Source organism: Triturus cristatus, chromosome 3_2 (genome assembly GCF_964204655.1).
Source record: "Triturus cristatus chromosome 3_2, aTriCri1.1, whole genome shotgun sequence".
Taxonomy (NCBI): Eukaryota; Metazoa; Chordata; class Amphibia; order Caudata; family Salamandridae; genus Triturus; species Triturus cristatus.
In genome coordinates this window covers 335,568,560-335,587,596 of record NC_140584.1, presented here as the reverse complement: position 1 = coordinate 335,587,596, position 19,037 = coordinate 335,568,560, and the positions used below count along the sequence as shown (strand labels likewise).

Below are 19,037 nucleotides of genomic sequence, written 5' to 3'. Positions count from 1 at the left end.
ATACGCAATAAATCTCTGCCTATAATTCCTCTCTGCACACAGAGTCATGTTTTCACATTAGTCCCAAAACGAAATTTCTTTGCCAATTTGAAAGCACACTTACTGCTCTTTTTTTTTGGGGCAAGTGAAAATCACTTTTACAGACTGTCACATTATGAAACCACTTTTTTCGATTTTCTTAAATGCACATGTCCAAACTTCTTTTTCAGACCACCTCCATGTGTAACCTGGGTGGCTGCCTACACTCCAGCAAGGGCAACCAGCCTTAGTGATGCTGAATGTATTTGCATTACAGACTGAAACCTGAAAACCCCACTCGCTTGTAAATACTGTGCATGATTATACATGGCAAGCACATGGGTGTGTGCTAAGAGTCTGCTTCTTCCCCCAAAAAATCGCTCCCCCTTTCCATCTAATGCAACTGTGAAATCACCAGAGCAATACGCAATAAATCTCTGCCTATAATTCCTCTCTGCACACAGAGTCATGTTTTCACATTAGTCCCAAAACGAAATTTCTTTGCCAATTTGAAAGCACACTTACTGCTCTTTTTTTTTTGGGCAAGTGAAAATCACTTTTACAGACTGACACATTATGAAACCACTTTTTTCGATTTTCTTAAATGCATATGTCCAAACTTCTTTTTCAGACCACCTCCATGTGTAACCTGGGTGGCTGCCTACACTCCAGCAAGGGCAACCAGCCTTAGTGATGCTGAATGTATTTGCATTACTGAGTCCAACCTCAAACCCTTAAACTATTCTTTTTTTTTCCAGTACACCTTAATTTATTGTGAAAACATACTCCATATTATTTTACATGTTCCTCACATTTAAATTTCTCCCAAAACAGAAAATGATAAACGCAACTACAACAAAAAGAATTTCCATTTCTATTATTCATTTCTTAAGTTACCACATACATCCCCTCTCAAACTCTAAACTCACCTTTAAAATTAGTTAGTTGTGAAAGAAATGTGACACTCAAACAGCAGATTATCAGAGCCAGGATCTCTGTTGTGTTCACCTCTCTCCTCTCAGCAGAACCAGATAATGGCAAACTTTCCCTCTATTTTTCCACACATATACATGTAAGTTTCAAATCTCAGTGCTTCCCCCTTTTTTTCAAATGTAATCACACATTTCTATTGGTTGAAAACCAACCCTTTTCCAAAAGTACCCTGCCCCCAACTTGACTTCTGCCTAGTACCCTTCCCCCAACTTGACTTCTGCCTGCTACCATAGCAACAGCTCATGGAACACTGCTGTGTGGAGTTAGGTCAGAAGTTCGCCACACAATGTTTCAATTCCACAGAGCAAGAGTGCTTGACTTTTCAAACCTAACAGCAAATCCATAGTACTGTTCTTTGGTAACACATTTTTTTGTACCAATACAAAACATGCTTCTATTAGTTTACACATACAGCCTAGTTTTTATTCTAGAATGGTATGAAACAGCCAATCAGTTCTTTTTGTTTTGAAAAAAATATGTATGCCTCCATTTCCAAACTGTCTTTCTTTTCATATTGCCATTCTACTGAAAGACACCTCCTGAGTGCATCCAGTTCTCCTTTGAAGATGTTCACAGTGTGGATTGTAGGGCACAGCTATGTCTTCTGGAGTGAAAAGTTTGCAGAGAAAACAGATATGGTGAGAGACCTTGCTTTGCCAAATGTAGACATTAAATGGATTGGTCAGAGAGGGTTAAAGTGGCACCAATTGATGCCATTGGTGAAATCCTCCATGCAAATCCAACACCCTGACCTCATAATAGTGCACTGTGGTGGCAATGACCTAGGCACTTTGACTGGGGTAGGTCTGGAAATGCTTATGAAGGAGACCTTTGCACAACTGTTTTCACTTTTCCCTAAAACTGCCTTTGTGTTTTCCAACATATGCCAAAGGCAAAAATGGAACTGGTCCAATCATTTCTGTCCGCAGATTGACAAAGCAAGAAAGCACGTCAACAAATCTGTTTCTGCTTTCCTCCATGACTATGGTATGGGTGCCATTTACCACAACAACTTGCGTTTTGACATGCAAGACATTTATAGAGGAGATGGTGTGCACTTCAATGATAAAGGGAACAGAGTCTTCCTCTTGAACCTTAGACTCTGCATCGGTACTTACTTATAGGTACCACTAAAAAATCATTTCATAAACACAACGGCTCTTTTTAGAGCCCCCTAATATCTAAACACTTAAATCTGAATTTCATTTATTTTTTTATTTTTTTTCTACCGTACGCTTACCGTAACCTTACCGTACGCGTACCCCGTGATTTTTTTAAAAAATCAATAAATGTTTTCTTTGTACTTTACAGTCCTTCTTTGACCCCCTCACCAATGTAAGGGGGTCTGTAACTCTCCTCATTGCCCCCTTTTCTTGTTTTCACTCTTTTTTTTCTGAGTGAAACACACAAAATGGCGGCCGCCGCTTCCTGGTTTCGGCCGATTCGAATGTTTACTAAGATCTAACAGCCAATCAGAATCGCGCTCGCGCACGCCACCGTACGCTTACGGTAAGCGTACGGTAAGCGTACCGTAAGCGGGCTCAGATATATATATTGATTTAAAGGCTATTTTCTCAGAATCTACTGAACAGATTTACACCAAACCTACAAAAGGCACTTCCTTGACATAGGGACTACCTCTCTGCCAAATTTCTAGTAATTCTGTTCAGCCGTTCGGGCTGTAGCTCGTTCTAAAGGTCCTATGGAAAAATGCATGGGAAAAACGCGTTTTGGGACCCCCCTTTTATCTCAGCCCCCGCTTGACGTATCCCCCCGAGACTTTCAGGGTAGGAGCGGAGCGTAGCGCCCCACCTATTTTGAGAAATTCGCGAGGATTCATCGACCGGCGCCAAAGTTATTCAAAATAGAATGTTGCGGATTTCCTCTGGAAAAGGGGTCCTAACTATAACTACCTACTGGCGACCGCCAGTAGGTAATATATATTATCTACTGGCGGTCGCCAGTAGATAGTTATAGTTAGGACCGTGTTTCCATAGGAAATCTCAAAATTCTATTTTGAATAACTTTGGCGCCGGTTGACGAATCTTCGCGAAATTTTCAAAACTAATGGGGCGCTCTGCTCAGCTCCTACCCTGAAAGTCTCGGGGTGATGTGTCAAGCGGGGGCCGAGAAAAAAGGGGGGGTCCCAAAACGCATTTTCCCCATGCATTTTTCCATAGGACCTTTATTCGAAGGTACAGCCCGAACGGCTGAACAGAATTACTTGAAATTTGGCAGAGAGGTAGTCCTCAGGTCAGGGAAGTGCCTTTTGCAGGTCTGGTGTCAATCTGTTCAGTATTTCCTCAGAAAATAGCATTTAAAAGCATATAAATATCTATACGCGCGCACCGTGCGCGCACGGTGCCGTGCGCGAGCGAAATTCTGATTGGTTGTTAGATGTCAGTCAACATTCGAATCGGTCGAAATAAGGAAGTGTCGGCCGCCATTTTGTCTCTCGCACTGAAAAGGAAAGGGGGAAAAAAGGTGGAAAACGTGAAAAGGGGGCAGGGAAGAGAGTTCCTGACCCCCTAGCCTTTGTCAAGGGATCACAGTAGGACCCCCATGGGTGAAATAAACATTTTATTTTTTTTTATAAAAATCGCGGGGTGCGCGCACGGTGCACGCACGGTGCACGGTGCGCACTGCACCGTAAGCCCAACCCACGTGCACGGTGCGCAAAGCGCACCGTGAGCCCAAAGCGCGCGCACGGTGCACAAAGTGCACCATGCGCGCACGGTGCGCGCACGGTGAAAAACCTTTAAAAAAATATATATATTAATAAATACATAACTTAGCATTTAAAAAAACGTACAAATTCACTTAAAAAACAATAGGTTTCACACACGTTATAGTTAGGAATTAGCATTTAAAAAACCTTGCAAATTCACTTAAAAAACCATAGGTTTCACACAGGTTATAGTTAGGTGGACATTTCACTCGTAAAAAACCAATGAAATTCCCCCGTTATAGTTAGTTCAGATAACTATAACTCACGCGACCGCCACTCTATCACAAGGATGATGTCATCAGTGATGTGATGAGTGATGCCACTGACCATGTCATGAGTGATGTAATATGTGACATCATGAGCAGTGGATTGCGGGCATGCGAGTTATAGTTATCTGAACTAACTATAATGGGGGAATTTCATTGGTTTTTTACGAGTGAAATGTCCACCTAACTATAACCTGTGTGAAACCTATGGTTTTTTAAGTGAATATATATATATATATATATATCTATATATCTATATATCTATATATATATATATATATTTATATAGTTGCTGAGAAAATCAAAAGTAAAATCACATATATATCTATGGCCTCGGAGGATCCGCGCACCCTATGTGCACCCAGCGCGCACCCTCCCGATCACGAGCTGCATGCTAATTGGCTGTCAACTGGCTGTCAACACTCCAAACCAGGAAGTGTTGGCAGCCATTTTGTGCCTCGGTAGAAGCGAGGCTCAAGAAATCAGTGGATCAAGTGTGCCAAACATATAAAGGGGGCAGGGTAGAAATACCCTGACCCTCTATACCTGCTTAGGGGGTCCCAATTTGTTTTTTTTGTTTTTTAAACTGCAAAATGCGCGTAGGGTGCGCGGATCCTGCCATAAAAAAACTAAAAAAACTAAGCTCGGGCTCCCGCGCTTCTTTAATAATTAGCCCCCGGGGGGCCTCATTGTGGGGGCAAAAATATTACATTTGATGGGGGGGGGGCTCAAATGCCAGCTCCTCCCTCGATCAACCACAGTTCCATTTAAATTCCTCCAGTCGTTCCGCCATTGGTGGCTCTCCTGATAGGCCAGTTAAAAGTCACACACAGATCTGCAATCCCAGTAGTAAACTGCAAGTCCCAGTATGCACTCTCACCGCATGCTAGGTAGATATATATATATATATATATATTATCTACTGGCGGTCGCCAGTAGATAGTTATAGTTAGGACCGTGTTTCCATAGGAAATCCGCAACATTCTATTTGGAATAACTTTGGCGCCGGTTGACGAATCCTCGTGAAATTTTCAAGATAGGTGGGGCGCTCCACTCCGCTCCTTCCCTGAAAGTCTCGGGGGGATTCGTCAAGCGGGGGCTGAGAAAAATGGGGGGTCCCAGAACGCGTTTTCCCCATGCATTTTTCCATAGGACTTTTTTTTTTTGCGAAGCGCACCGTGCGCACACGGAACGAACTGCGTGAAGTGGGCGCGCACGGCACGAACGGCGTAAAGTAACTTAGCATTTAAAAAAACGTACAAATTCACTGAAAAAACCATAGGTTTCACACACGTTATAGTTAGGAATTAGCATTTAAAAAACCTTGCAAATTCACTGAAAAAACCATAGGTTTCACACAAGTTATAGTTAGCTGTACATTTCACTCGTAAAAAACCAATGAAATTCCACGTTATAGTTAGTGCAGGCAACTATAACTCACGCGACCGCAATCCTCTGCTAATGACATATGTGTCTTTATGAAAAAAAAATATTTGTAATATATGTATAGCTAAAATTTAATGGAAGAAGACATGGGTAAATAAGTGTCTAAATACAGTATTAGCATCAGCAGAGGATTGCGGTCGCGTGAGTTATAGTTGCCTGCACTAACTATAACGTGGAATTTCATTGTTTTTTTACGAGTGAAATGTACAGCTAACTATAACTTGTGTGAAACCTATGGTTTTTTCAGTGAATATATATATATATATATATATATATTCATTGAAAAAACCATAGGTTTCACACACGTTATAGTTAGGAATTAGCATTTAAAAAACCTTGCAAATTCACTTAAAAAACCATAGGTTTCACACATGTTATAGTTAGCTGGACATTTCACTCGTGAAAAACCATTGAAATTCCCCCGTTATAGTTAGTGCAGGCAACTATAACTCACGCGACCGCAATCCTCTGCTGATGACGTCAGATATTACATCACTGATGACATATGTGTCTTTCTGAAAAAATAATATTTGTAATATATGTATAGCTAAAAATTATTGGAAGAAGACATGGGTAAATAGGTGTCTAAATACAGAGATGTAATATCTGACGTCATCAGCAGAGGATTGCGGTCGCGTGAGTTATAGTTGCCTGCACTAACTATAACGGGGGAATTTCAATGGTTTTTCACGAGTGAAATGTCCAGCTAACTATAACATGTGTGAAACCTATGGTTTTTTAGTGAATTTGCAAGGTTTTTTAAATGCTAATTCCTAACTATAACGTGTGTGAAACCTATGGTTTTTTCAGTGAATTTGTACGTTTTTTAAATGCTAAGTTCTGTATTTATTTATTTAAGGTTTTTCACCGTGCGCGTACCGTACGCGCACGGTGAAATTCGCGCACCGTGCGCGCGCTGTGGGCGCTCGGTGAGCTTCGCGCACCGAGCGCCCACGTTACGCAGTTCACCGAATTTTTCCGTTTCTACCGTACGCGCACATTACGCGTACCCCGCGATTTTTCGAAAAAAATTAAAAGAAATTTTGGCCCTTGGGGGTTCTTCTGGGACCCCCTGGCCAAGGCTAGGGGGTCAGGAACTGTCCACCCTGGCCCCTTTTCACGTTCTCCACCTTTGTTTTTCACCCCCTCAGACTGCGAGAGACAAAATGGTGGCCGACACTTCCTGGTTTCGACCGATTCGAATGTTTACTAAGATCTAATAACCAATCAGAATCGCGCTCGCGCACGGCAGCGTGCGCGTACGGTACATTTTACCGTACGCGCACGGTGCGCGCCTATAGATATATATATTGATTTAAATGCTATTTTCTCAGGAACTACTGAACAGATTTACACCAGACCTACAAAAGGCACTTCCTTGACCTGAGGACTACCTCTCTGCCAAATTACAAGTCATTCTGTTCAGCCGTTCGGGCTGTAGCTGTGTCTAAAGGTCCTAGGGAAAAATGCATGGGGAAAATGCGTTTTGGGACCCCCCTTTTTTCTCAGCCCCCGCTTGACGAATCCCCCCGAGACTTTCAGGGTAGGAGCGGAGCGGAGCGCCCCATTAGTTTTGAAAATTTCACGAGGATTCGTCGACCGGCGCCAAAGTTATTCCAAATAGAATGTTGCGGATTTGCTATGGAAACAGGGTCCTAACTATAACTACCTACTGGCGACCGCCAGTAGGTAATATATATATATATATATACATATATATATATATATATATATATACATATATATATACATATAGCGTGGGCAGAGAGTTGACGCAGCAGCCCCCCAACAACAGTAAAAAAAAAGACAGTAAGTCTCCTGTGTCATTGAATCCATGACACCATAAGAGCTTACCATATTCGAAACTACTCTGAGCTGAAGCTGTATGCTCTTCAGCTGGAGTGCAGGGACCACTTGTTGTTGGTTCTATGGTTGCATTTTGTGGCTGAAAATGTTTTTTAAGACTCAAAGACAAGTTGATGTTTTGGGGGGAAAAAAGGCTTATTGAAAATATTTTGTTATAATCACTTTTACTATACATTGCAATTTGTGAATTTATAAAATATACACTTGATTGCAGTTATTGGTGACTTTTTGACAAAAACAATAGATTTACTTTATATATGTTAATGTACTGATCCCTTGATAAACCCAATAGGCCCGCTTTTTTAAATATTAGCATTCTGACACTTTGACAAAGTCAGGAGGTCTGCCTTACTTAAAATGCCACCCTTCATATTGTTACATCACATAGTCAGCCTGGGGCCAACCCAGCGCAGCACATGGCCAAAGACTGTGCTCTGTGGGGGTAAGGGTGCCCAACCGCATGCCATGCACGACCAAAGAACATGAGCGAGTTTGGGAATCTGCGAGATATGTAGAATATGTATTTTATAATATAGCTCAAATCTTGTGGCAAGCATGTAGGAGCTTGCCTACAAAACGGGACTCCAAATGTGGATTAATTAAAGCAATGGGTAATTACCACTGCTGGTAATTACTCCATATCCACAATCTCCCCCACACACATTTTGTGTGGTAAAACCTGAGTAAATCATCTGGCTGGAAATGGTTGGAGAATGTGTGAAATGTGCACAAAACACAGAGACTGCATGTTATCCCTCATTACGACCTGTAGAACTCACTTAGAATGGGTAGCATTTACCACAGCTAGTTAACACCTAACACTGGCTAATTGTATTTACTGAGTGCCGTAATTGCAATCTATTCTCCACCGAAACGCACTCAGGGCCATAGTAGTTGTTTTTATATAAGTCAACACCAAAGAAGTTTTAATGACAGAATCAGTAGTAGCATGCAGATAAATTGATATCCGGCTGGGATTTTAAGGGTGCAATAAGCATATACTATATATCGATGTTTAGGGGGGGGGAGTAAAAAAGAATGGGAGTTGAAAAGCTAATCTTCCTTTTAATTGTTCAAGCGGCTGTTGCAGTTGGCTTTCATCACACTATTCCTCAGCCTGTCTGCCTACTCTAGTAGTAGGTACACAAAAGATTGTCACAGTGGAAACAAATTTAAAGAAGTACAAGAACATACATTTGTTAGTGATTCGAACAAATTTAACGACACCACCTATTTCCTGCATGTATGACCATCATTTAATTGATTATCCAAGTTTTCAGTCAAAAGGAAGATCAGCAATTTAAATCAAGGCCAAAAACATCACAATGTCAACATTTTAAATATATATAGGTGTAAGGTACGTGATAGGTGCAAGATTTTGGGATTAGTGCAGGGCGTTGTGAGGGAGGGAGGTTGCGAAAATTTAGGAACATCCACAATTTGTTGAAGAGCCTAACCTGCCAATTCAATGGCCACAAAACTTAAATCAGACAACACAAAATAAGACAGCAGTTGTACATTCACTGACAATCTCCTGTGTTGATTGAAGACAGAAGTAAGTCGACGTTTCGACCCCTGTTAGAACCAGCAAATTGGTTTGCTTGGAGTTGGGGTCTTCATCAGGACCAAGGGAAAGGGCTTACACCAGCATCAGCAGCATGCATCAAGCTGGAAAATTGGGAAGGGGCCAATCAGTGCTCCCAAGGTGTAGTATTCCAACTCTCGATAAGTGAGTCAAGGGAAGGCTGAATAAATCAGCACAAGCAAGGATCCATTAGTGTCCAAAGCTCAAAGGCCGCGTAAGTCAGTCTGACAGCTAACCAGACTGACTTACGCGGCCTTTGAGCTTTGGACACTAATGGATCCTTGCTTGTGCTGATTTATTCAGCCTTCCCTTGACTCACTTATCGAGAGTTGGAATACTACACCTTGGGAGCACTGATTGGCCCCTTCCCAATTTTCCAGCTTGATGCATGCTGCTGATGCTGGTGTAAGCCCTTTCCCTTGGTCCTGATGAAGACCCCAACTCCAAGCAAACCAATTTGCTGGTTCTAACAGGGGTCGAAACGTCGACTTACTTCTGTCTTCAATCAACACAGGAGATTGTCAGTGAATGTACAACTGCTGTCTTATTTTGTGTTGTCTGATTTAAGTTTTGTGGCCATTGAATTGGTAGGTTAGGCTCTTCAACAAATTGTGGATGTTCCTAAATTTTCGCAACCTCCCTCCCTCACAACGCCCTGCACTAATCCCAAAATCTTGCACCTATCACGTACCTTACACCTATATATATTTAAAAATGTTGACATTGTGATGTTTTTGGCCTTGATTTAAATTGCTGATCTTCCTTTTGACTGAAAACTTGGATAATCAATTAAATGATGGTCATACATGCAGGAAATAGGTGGTGTCGTTAAATTTGTTCGAATCACTAACAAATGTATGTTCTTGTACTTCTTTAAATTTGTTTCCACTGTGACAATCTTTTGTGCACCTATCTATACCCGAGTCCAGTGGTCTACCGGGTTACCCCATTTATACATAACTACTCTAGTAGTAAGCATGGTGACTTCAGGACTCAAGACAAAGAAATGTTTACTGTAGTGCAATGCCGTCATCATCTTACTACAGGCGAGTTGTGAAGTCACATTAATAATGTAATAAGGAAATTAGATACAGGTCTTTATGTGGGGACTGCAAGCTTCCATTGGTTACATACCTTCTACGAGCTAATTATTAATGCATACCTGGCTGGTATTCTCATGCCCTTATGTTCTGCCCCAGGACTATGAAACGGCAACAATAACTCAATAAATGATTACATTTGGGCATTTTTGTAATTCTTTTTTTCACTATGGACAGCGTTATATGGATCAAAAAATAATTGTGATGTGTTACTTTGCTAACATATCCTACATAATAAAACGTAACTCAGGACCCAACACTGGACCTCGATCTTACAAAGACCGTCCCTAGTACAAAAAAGCAAGAAACCTTTTGGGTGTTAAATTTGACTGAACCCTATCTCTTTCCAAGCAAATAGGAAAGCATAGAAATAGCGCAAGTTTTCTCTTATAACATGAGCCATTGCAGAGTCCCAGAGCAGTTTCATTTCACCTCCCAAAATCTACTAAAATTCAATAAATGGGCTGAGGGCATGGATATTTCAGCAGAGAATGAGCCCAAATGGCATTCGTCCTACTTATACAATCAGGCTTATGTAGTCTGAGAAACGTTTATTTTTAGCAATACTAAATATTTTGAAAGTATATATTTTTATTGACACATAACAGATTAAATAAATAAGCAATGACCGTGAGAACACAGTTGTCAGATAAACCAGGCTTGCTTCATCCATGAAGCGACTACCATTGGCATGCAGCTATAAATCATGCTCCTCATTCTTTGACAAACATATCTCTTATGACAGGAGTGTCCAAAGTGGTCCAAATTCCAAGACCAGGATAGCCATAACCAGTAAATGTACATAGTATGAATCTAAATGGCATTAAATTACATAGTAAGCTATTATTCTGAAAATTCTGACACTGTGTACCTACATTTGGCGCCCATCGTATAGGAATTAAAGTCTGTGGATAATGTCAATTTTTAGGCCTCAATTTAGCTCAATGTTTTCATTGCAGTTCTCTAAATAGCCAGGGTTAAGTCCTGCCTGGAGACCCCTTGAATTTTCATGGAAGTCTCCCATCTGACTGGTGACTATGGCTTCAGATCTGTACTAAATCTTTAATATGTTGTCAAATCTAAATCTTTCCACCAAATATATTTACAGGGTAACTTACCTCATGAGGTTTATCGACATTATCCCGTTCTGGAATCTGAACATTAAACCCTCCATGATTACAGCCCACTGAACGCCAACTGCGGCGATGAGGAGATTAAACGCAATGCCACTAAATCCGTATCGTCTTAAAAAGGCAAACAGGAAGCCAAAGCCAAGGAATATCATAACGTTGATGTCTTGAAATGCTGTAGTTAAGGACAGAGGATAATAACATACCTTACATCAGTTGTATTCATGGTTTATAATAACAAGCAAAACAACACTTCTGGTTTTGTTTAATTTTATTACATTAACAACAAAAAATGTGTAAGAGATAAGGGTGTACAGCCTTTCAAAGTCCCACACATGCAATGATCAAAACGCCTGTTAAACATCAAAAGTCTTTGCCCGAATAGACAGTTTTTGATTGAACAAGAAAATCATGTCAAAACCTTAAAATTTCAGATTTGTAATCTTGCAAACTGTCAGCAGGAGGAAATAACCCAGTGCCATGTACACACTACGTACTGTACTCCACAGGCCAACATTTCTTTTCAACTCACATTCAACTTTCCGTTTATTAGACGTAGACTAAAAATTCTGATGACTTTTGCATTGTGGAAGGAGCTTAAGTTAGGATCAGTCCTAATTTACAACTGAGTCCCCTGCCTAGAATATGAATTTGATCTTAATACACTAACAAAACTCACAACCTTGATGGAGTAGGGGACTCAGCACACAAAAAAACGAACTCAGTAGACCGGTGGAGCACCAAGTTATTGTGTTTTTGCAATTTGTTTAAGATTGTGTGTCAATAAAGAAACTTCAATTGCTTGCATCTTTTAAAGTTTGCTTTTGGAAACCTACTCAATAACAAATTTGTGCTGTTGTGAGTTCACTGAAGATCACATTTTTGTAATTTTACAAGAGAATTTAAATGAAAAGGTCCTTTTCAAATATTTAAGCAAAAATAATTCATCTTTGCCACTTTTGGGATGATCTTATGTCAAAATTCTTGCCAAATAAAATTCTATTCCTTTACTGTTTTCTCTATCTCCGCATGAAGCAAAAAATATCTCAATGTGCAATAACATCTCAAATCTACTTTCCAAAAAGCCTCTCGAACTCCAAATCTTAAGCTCATTTGTGAATCCTGTGACTCTTGATTTCTAAAAGCACTCCAATTAATCAGAGGTAGAGCCAGTTTTGAGGTCACTATCTCCATCCACGTTGGAGTAGCACAAAGTTGAAAAAGCCTTGAATGAAATAACTTTCATCATAAGATGTCAAACATTGATTGATGTGGTTTACGCTTTCATAACCCATGTACAAAATGAAAAAGACAGAGTGGAATAATCACCTATTGGTACCATACAAATTGATTAAAAGGGGGTTCATTTAATATACATCAGCCTTTGGAGCAAAACTAGTATTTGGTTAAGCAGATATAAGCCAGCTGTGGGTGTGTAAGCAGAAGCCAACATATACAAGTTTTAGATGATGCACTTTTCTTATATACCATCACTTTTTAGGTCGAGCCTGGGCAGCGCATTGGCTGCTCTGCAAGGCATGCTGTATTCGGGTATAGACTTGAAGCCCCACCCACTCTCCGCCCATATTTGTCATTGGCTTCTGTCATTGGCCTTCATAACTGCTGGCTTCTGATTCGCTAATAGACTTGCTAGTCCCTCCTTAGTACTGCCTTGTCTACATTTGTAACCTCCCCTGAGGACTTTCACTTCTGTTTTTATACAGTATGTCTTATTAGTCTGTAAGTACTATTTTCTTTATTTGAGTTTCTCCTACAGCAGCTTTCCTGCAGCTGCGCCATGCGTGCTTTCACTTTCCAAGCAGCCTGGGACAATAGCGGCCGCTTCTTCTAAATTAATTAGGTCTCGCATTTACAAGAGTTTGAGCTATTGGCATTGTAAATGACACTGCCTCTTATTTGTGCGTTAATTATCAAAACATATAAATAAAAGGCATTGTCATTTACAATGCCAATAGCTTAAACTCTCACAAATGCGAGACCTATTGGGTTGCAAATGTTTATGAAGGAGCACATTGTACAGCGAGGCCAGCCCCCCCCCCCCTTAGTCTCCAACTGTATTGCATATTAAAATGTGCTGAATTGTGAAGACACCCGGCATCATTACAATTGGATCATTACATTTAGCAATAATACCACACCTAGCAAATATTTTAGTTATTTATTTCTTTATGTTAAATTTTACTTTTTGCCCCTTAACCTGAGGGTGTCAATGCGCTTTACAATGTCACCTAGTCAGAAATTAATAGGCTCAAATTACACTGAAGCGGTAGGAGAAGTGCAGAAGAGAAACAATGTAAGGGATTAACATGTAGCAACATATAAATAGAGGGGGTAGGAGGAAATGGAGTTGGTGAGACGAAGGAAGCTGACGAGGTTTAGGTAGAGGGGTAGACAGGAAGGACAAAAGTAGGGTGAAGAGTAGGGATGGTGGTAGAAAGCCATGTACAGAAAGATAGCAGAGGAGATAAGGTCAGAGACTTGTGAAGCAGAGACCAAGACGCAGTGTAGATTATTTCAGGGTGTCAGGCAAGTCAGAGCGCAATCAAATAAGAAGGTTTTTATTTTTTTGTTGAAAGGTCTTCATGGCATCTAATTTCTGCTGAGTTCCCAGGGGATGTGCAACTCAGGGGAATGACTGTGAACAGGTAGGATGACCTTTCAGGTTTAGGATTTCAGTCTCGGGATGTCTTTGCTTCTTCGATGTTTGTTTCCTCCCAAAAGTTTGATGATGGATCCTAAGTAGCTTCGCTATGTAGTACTGGGGTACTGTTTCATTTTTTCGGGGGGCCGAGACGACACAAGGCTCAATGAGTGATGACCGTGGTAGAGGAGAGTGAAGAATTTAGAAAGCAGCACATATTGATAATGATGGATGCAGCATGCACCAAGGGCAGTATTACCTCTGAATGGGGGTAATGTGATAAAATTGCAAGTTTTCCTACCATTCCAAGTTACAGTACTCGATATGTGCGATATTTTCTTACACAAATTCTACTAGATTTTACCTGGAAAAATGTGTGCAAGGAAAAAGTGAGGTATTACTGCACAAATTGTCATTATGATTGGAATAAAGCCCTATAGTGTGCTGCACCTCTCTGCCGGAAAAAAGAAAAAAACTAAATAAAACAATCCTCTCCCACCCACCTCCGATGGCTGTTCAGGGGGTTTGTGACTGTTTAGAAAGACTAATAATATTAGTAGATTAATAAAGTACATGCTCCTAAGAAAGCAAAATTGAAAGTTTTAAAACTTTCTGTAAACGTGAAGGAATTTGAAGTTGGAAACAAATAATCAAATTAGTATCCTTATGTTGATTCATGGGAGCAGTACAAAGTACAGCAAACCAAATCTGGTACGGAAAACTGGTGGCCTTAACTGAAGCAGTACTGGTATGCTCCGACAAAAAGTCAGCATGCATTTGGAGCAAAAAAGTCAATGTGATATGCTAGAGTTTGCTTAAACTTTTAGAAAATAAACTAAATTTTGAAAAGCTCCAAACTTCCCGTTAAAATTAATATGTGTATTTTTGCATATTTCTTGCCTTTGAATTAAATAAACTATTCCGTAATGTGTGTTTTTGTTGTGTATTGTTTTGAGGTCCAAATGGTAGACTTTGCTTAGGCAGGGTCCTCTGCTTCCAGTAGTGATCGAGTGGGGATCTACAGGAGTAAAAATATTAAGACCTGGGGGCATATTATCAAGAAACGGCGTTAAAATTATCGCCGCTTTAGCGGCAGACAACTGCCGCTAAAGAGGCGATAATGGGCTTGATAATATGCCCTTGAGAATTCCCATAGAAGCCCATGTTCTGGTGTCAACGTGGGCTTCTAGTGGAATTCTCTGTGGGATATTATCAAACCCATTATCGCCGCTTTAGCGGCAGTTTTCTACCGCTAAACCGGTGATAATTTTAACGCCGTGCTTGATAATATGCCCCTTACTGCCTTAAATCACTGACCCATCTCTGGCAATTTAGAGAAGTAGCCTAACATGACCTATGCATACTTTGGTGAAAACCCAACAACAGACTAATGAACTGAAATGTCATTACCGATTTTGGCTCCACTCTTTCCGGAAATTTAACTGACACCAAAGAGAATCTTTTAACTCTTTGAGACATTGTGCGTGCAATACAATCTATCAATGTTCTATAGCCAGCCAAATTTGGGCAGTGATTTCTCTTCCCCGTCTTCCTGCTAGCAGAGCTGTATCTCTTCTGTCTGGGCAGAGAGGTATTTCTCACTTCATCAGTGTGCTAAGTACTGCCTCTGGTGGAAAGGGAAGGCAGAAGTATTAGTTTAACCTGCCAGTCAGGCTTCTTAGGCAGAGATAAACACTTTTTAATGAACTTATCCTACAATTTGCCAAAAATATATTTTTACCAATTAGATAGATCTTGGGTATTTTAAAAAAGGTTGACTAGACTGACTTACAAAAAAAGTGATTTTTAACCATACGTAAGCTTCACAATAGGAAAATCCACAGTGGTGTATACAGGGAAAGCAGTACATAGTAACTAGTCCCTGTAGGGACATACTAGTATTAATATTTTGTATGTCATACTTTTATACACTCAGCACCCTGCCTGGTGAACTACAAAGAACACTTAGGTGTGACTTCTTAGATATTCATGGAGCACATTTTATCTTAAGAATGCCAGTAGCGTTATGAGCAGGTCGTTGTTAGACCTGGCCCTTTTTGCAGGTTTATCCCCAAAGTTGTTGCCTTTTGCCTCCTATTTTTCTGACCTGTTTTTGTCGGCTTTAGGACTCCTGGCACTTTACCACTGCTGATCAGTGGTAAACTGTTATTCTGATTGGTTACCCATGATTGGCATATTTCACTTACTGATAAGCCCCTAGTAAAGTGCACTGTGTGAGCACCGGGTCTGTAAATCAAATGCTACTAATGGGCCTGCAGCACCGGATGTGCCACCCACAGAAGTAGCCTTTCATATGTGTCTCAGACCTGTCGCTGCAGTGTCTGCATGCACAGTTTTTAACTGCCATGTCGACCTGGCAAGGGAACCCACTTGCCAGGCCTCAACCTTCCCTTTTCTTACATGTAAGGCATCCTTAAGGTAAGACCAAAGTACCCCCATGGGCAGGGTGCAGTGTATGTGAAAGGTAGTACATGTACTGGTGTGTATTACATGTCCTGATAGTGAAATACTGTGCATTTCATTTTTCACTATTGCAAGGACTAGCTCTCCTATAGGCTATCATTGGAGCTGTCTTGTAACATTTGTACATGTACCTTTCAATTGGTAAAATCTAGAGATTTGGAGTTTAGACTCTCTGAACTCAAAACTTAATAACCCACCTTTTAGTAAAGGTGGTTTTTAGGTCTCGGCCAGCGAAGGCTGCGCTTGCGCAGTCTCGCTTGCGAGAGATAATGACTTGGAGAAGAGGGGCTTGAACCCGCCCCTCTTCTCCCCTGTTCTCCATTGGCTGGCCTCTTGAATGCTGGCCAGCCATTGGAGAAGAGGTCCGTCATTCCGATTAGGCCCCGTCCTTTTCGGATCGGGGGCGTGTTTTTTTCAAGAAGTCTAATTATCTCCTCCAGCCAATGGCAAGAGGAGAACACGCCCCCGAATCCGAAATGGCCGCTGCCTTTCTCCGAGGCATTTCTGCTTCGCCTCGGAGAAAGGCAGTGGTGTGCTTAGGCAGTGGTGTGCTTTTTTTTTTATCCACCTTAAAGCCCTGGATAGGCTGCAGCATGGAGTGCACGGATTTAATGTCATTAACTGATAACCGTCCATTTCTAGGGTTTTGCAGCATTTTCGAGATATATTAGCGGTTCACTTGGCTTAAAAGAGTGCAATTTCTGATATTTATTTGCTTCTATGCACTTAATTGCTTGCGAAATGAGCAGCGAGATGAGCAGCACAGGATCAAGGTTTAGGGACTAGCGCAGGGACAAACCGCCACTCCAGTACAGCGGGGCCGTGACGGAATAAACTCGTGACACAGGCGCCCGCGTGCTGCACCGCGCCTCGCGGCACTCTGACTCTGCTTCCGCTCCCCCTCCCCTCACGCCGCTCCTCTGATGATGCTATCGCCGGTGGGCGCGTGGGGGTGATGCTGCCAGTTCCTGGTTCGCTGGCAGTTTCGGCACTGCAACCAATCAATGCCCGCATTATAGTGCGAATTGGAGGACAAGGGGGAGAGTCTAGCAAAGCAGTTGCGCCGACCCTCCTCCTCCCGGCCAGGCTCAGCCATCGGGACTCCATGGGAGGGGGAGAAGCCACGCCTCCTCCCGGGCTCCTCCAGCAGCATTGTCGGCGGCTCGGGGTGCGTGCTTGAGTTGCTGCTGCCAGCCGAGAACAGAGGAGGGAAGCCCGAGTCACCCAGCATGAGCCACGAGCCCTGTGGGAGGCACTAGGACCCAGGGCCGTATGAAGGACAACAGGTAACCATTATTTTTCAGGGCATTCCCAATCGCTGTCACCCATCCAGGTTATGCATACCCCTCTTGCAGCGCATTGTGCAGACGGGTGGAGGCCAGCGACGGTCCCAGAGGTGGGGGTGGGTGCGGAGGGTCGACTATTAGCTAATGGGCGGTCGAGGGTGCCCTCGGACAGGTCTCTGCTGCGGGGTCGTGATGGAAGGGGCAGTGCAGGTGCTGACGGTAATGACTGAAGTTCATTGGCAATGATAACCAGCACATTCGTGCTTTAGCCAGGAGCTCTTTGGGTCACTGCGTGTGTGAGCTTCGCCTGGGGTCGGAAGGAGCAGAATGTGTACACCCCTGCTGAGAGGGTGGCAGGCTCGCTGTAAGGATGGCGTAACTTCTCCCCAGCTTATTTCACAAGCGCATAATAAAGATCCCTGTGGAACTTCGTCATTGTAATGTGCCTTCGGTCTCTTCGCGCCATTAGATTTCTGGTTCAGCTCCCACATTGTAGCTGTCATTTGTAGGTCTGAAGGACTGTAGAGCCGCTCCCTTTCACCCACCGGGGTCTATAAAATGGTGGCTTTCAGTTTCACAATACCACCTACAGTAAGTGCCAAGATACCGTTTGTGGTTCGAGGTGCTAAAAGGTGACTTGTTTCACTAATTACTTTGGAGAGTGCTATTCAGTCTGACCGTATTTGTAGAGGACAGTGCACAAACATACTGCCCCAAGCTCAGCCAGCTTCTCCATCCATGAAAAACAGCTCACCAAGCAGGGCCTAGAGGAACTCTGCTCCTCCTGAGGCACTGGTGCTTTGTTTCCGCCTGGCGCAAAGTGCACTGAATGCTTGTTTTTTTGCATCTCAGTAATGTACCTCTAACTCTGCCAGCTGGTGCTTTCGTTCTACTGCTGCCTACATCAGGAGAATAAAGGGGGTTAAGAGTGCTGGTTAAGTGTTGTGTTGAAGATTTGTGGTGGGGGTTATGAGCAATGCCAATAGCTCTAACTTTAACAATGCCGAGACCATTGCATTGTAAATGCTTGTTAAATTGTGTGTTTGAAATTGCCATTTTTAGAAAGTGTGTATTTTCTTGTTTAACCATCCTGTGCACCTCTGCCTGTTTGTGTATTCACTGTCTGGTTTTGGGGTGACAGGAGATGGGGATGTGCATTCACTCTAGACAGAAACAAAGGGAATGAGGCGGTTCCTGCCTTTCCTGGGTGACTCATAGCAAGGCTGAATCTACCTTTCTGGATTTAGAGTGGTAGGAGGAGTTTTCACTGGCACCTGAATAGGCTGTGTCTGCTCTGCACAATGCTGTCTCCACCTGCTGTAGTGAAGCTGGTCCAGGGAGGACAGAACTCATAGACTGTTGAAACAAAGGCTATAAAGAGAAAATGTGGTATAATTATTAGACCTAAACCCCCAGAACTTTGGATTACTCTGAACAAAGGAACCTGTCAGGAAGAAGAGCTGGAAGAGGTGT

The 19,037-nt window shown here is 42.1% G+C and overlaps 1 protein-coding gene across 1 annotated transcript in view; it reads right to left on the bottom strand.

Annotated features, from left to right (window-relative positions):
* LOC146857316 (RH-like protein IC) overlaps positions 1-19,037 on the bottom strand; it is a 382,142-nt gene that overhangs the window by 309,143 nt on the left and 53,962 nt on the right. The window contains exon 2 of the mRNA XM_085647814.1: positions 11,121-11,307. Within this exon, the coding sequence (XP_085503940.1) occupies positions 11,121-11,307 (187 nt within the window). The remainder of the gene's footprint in view (positions 1-11,120; positions 11,308-19,037) is intronic.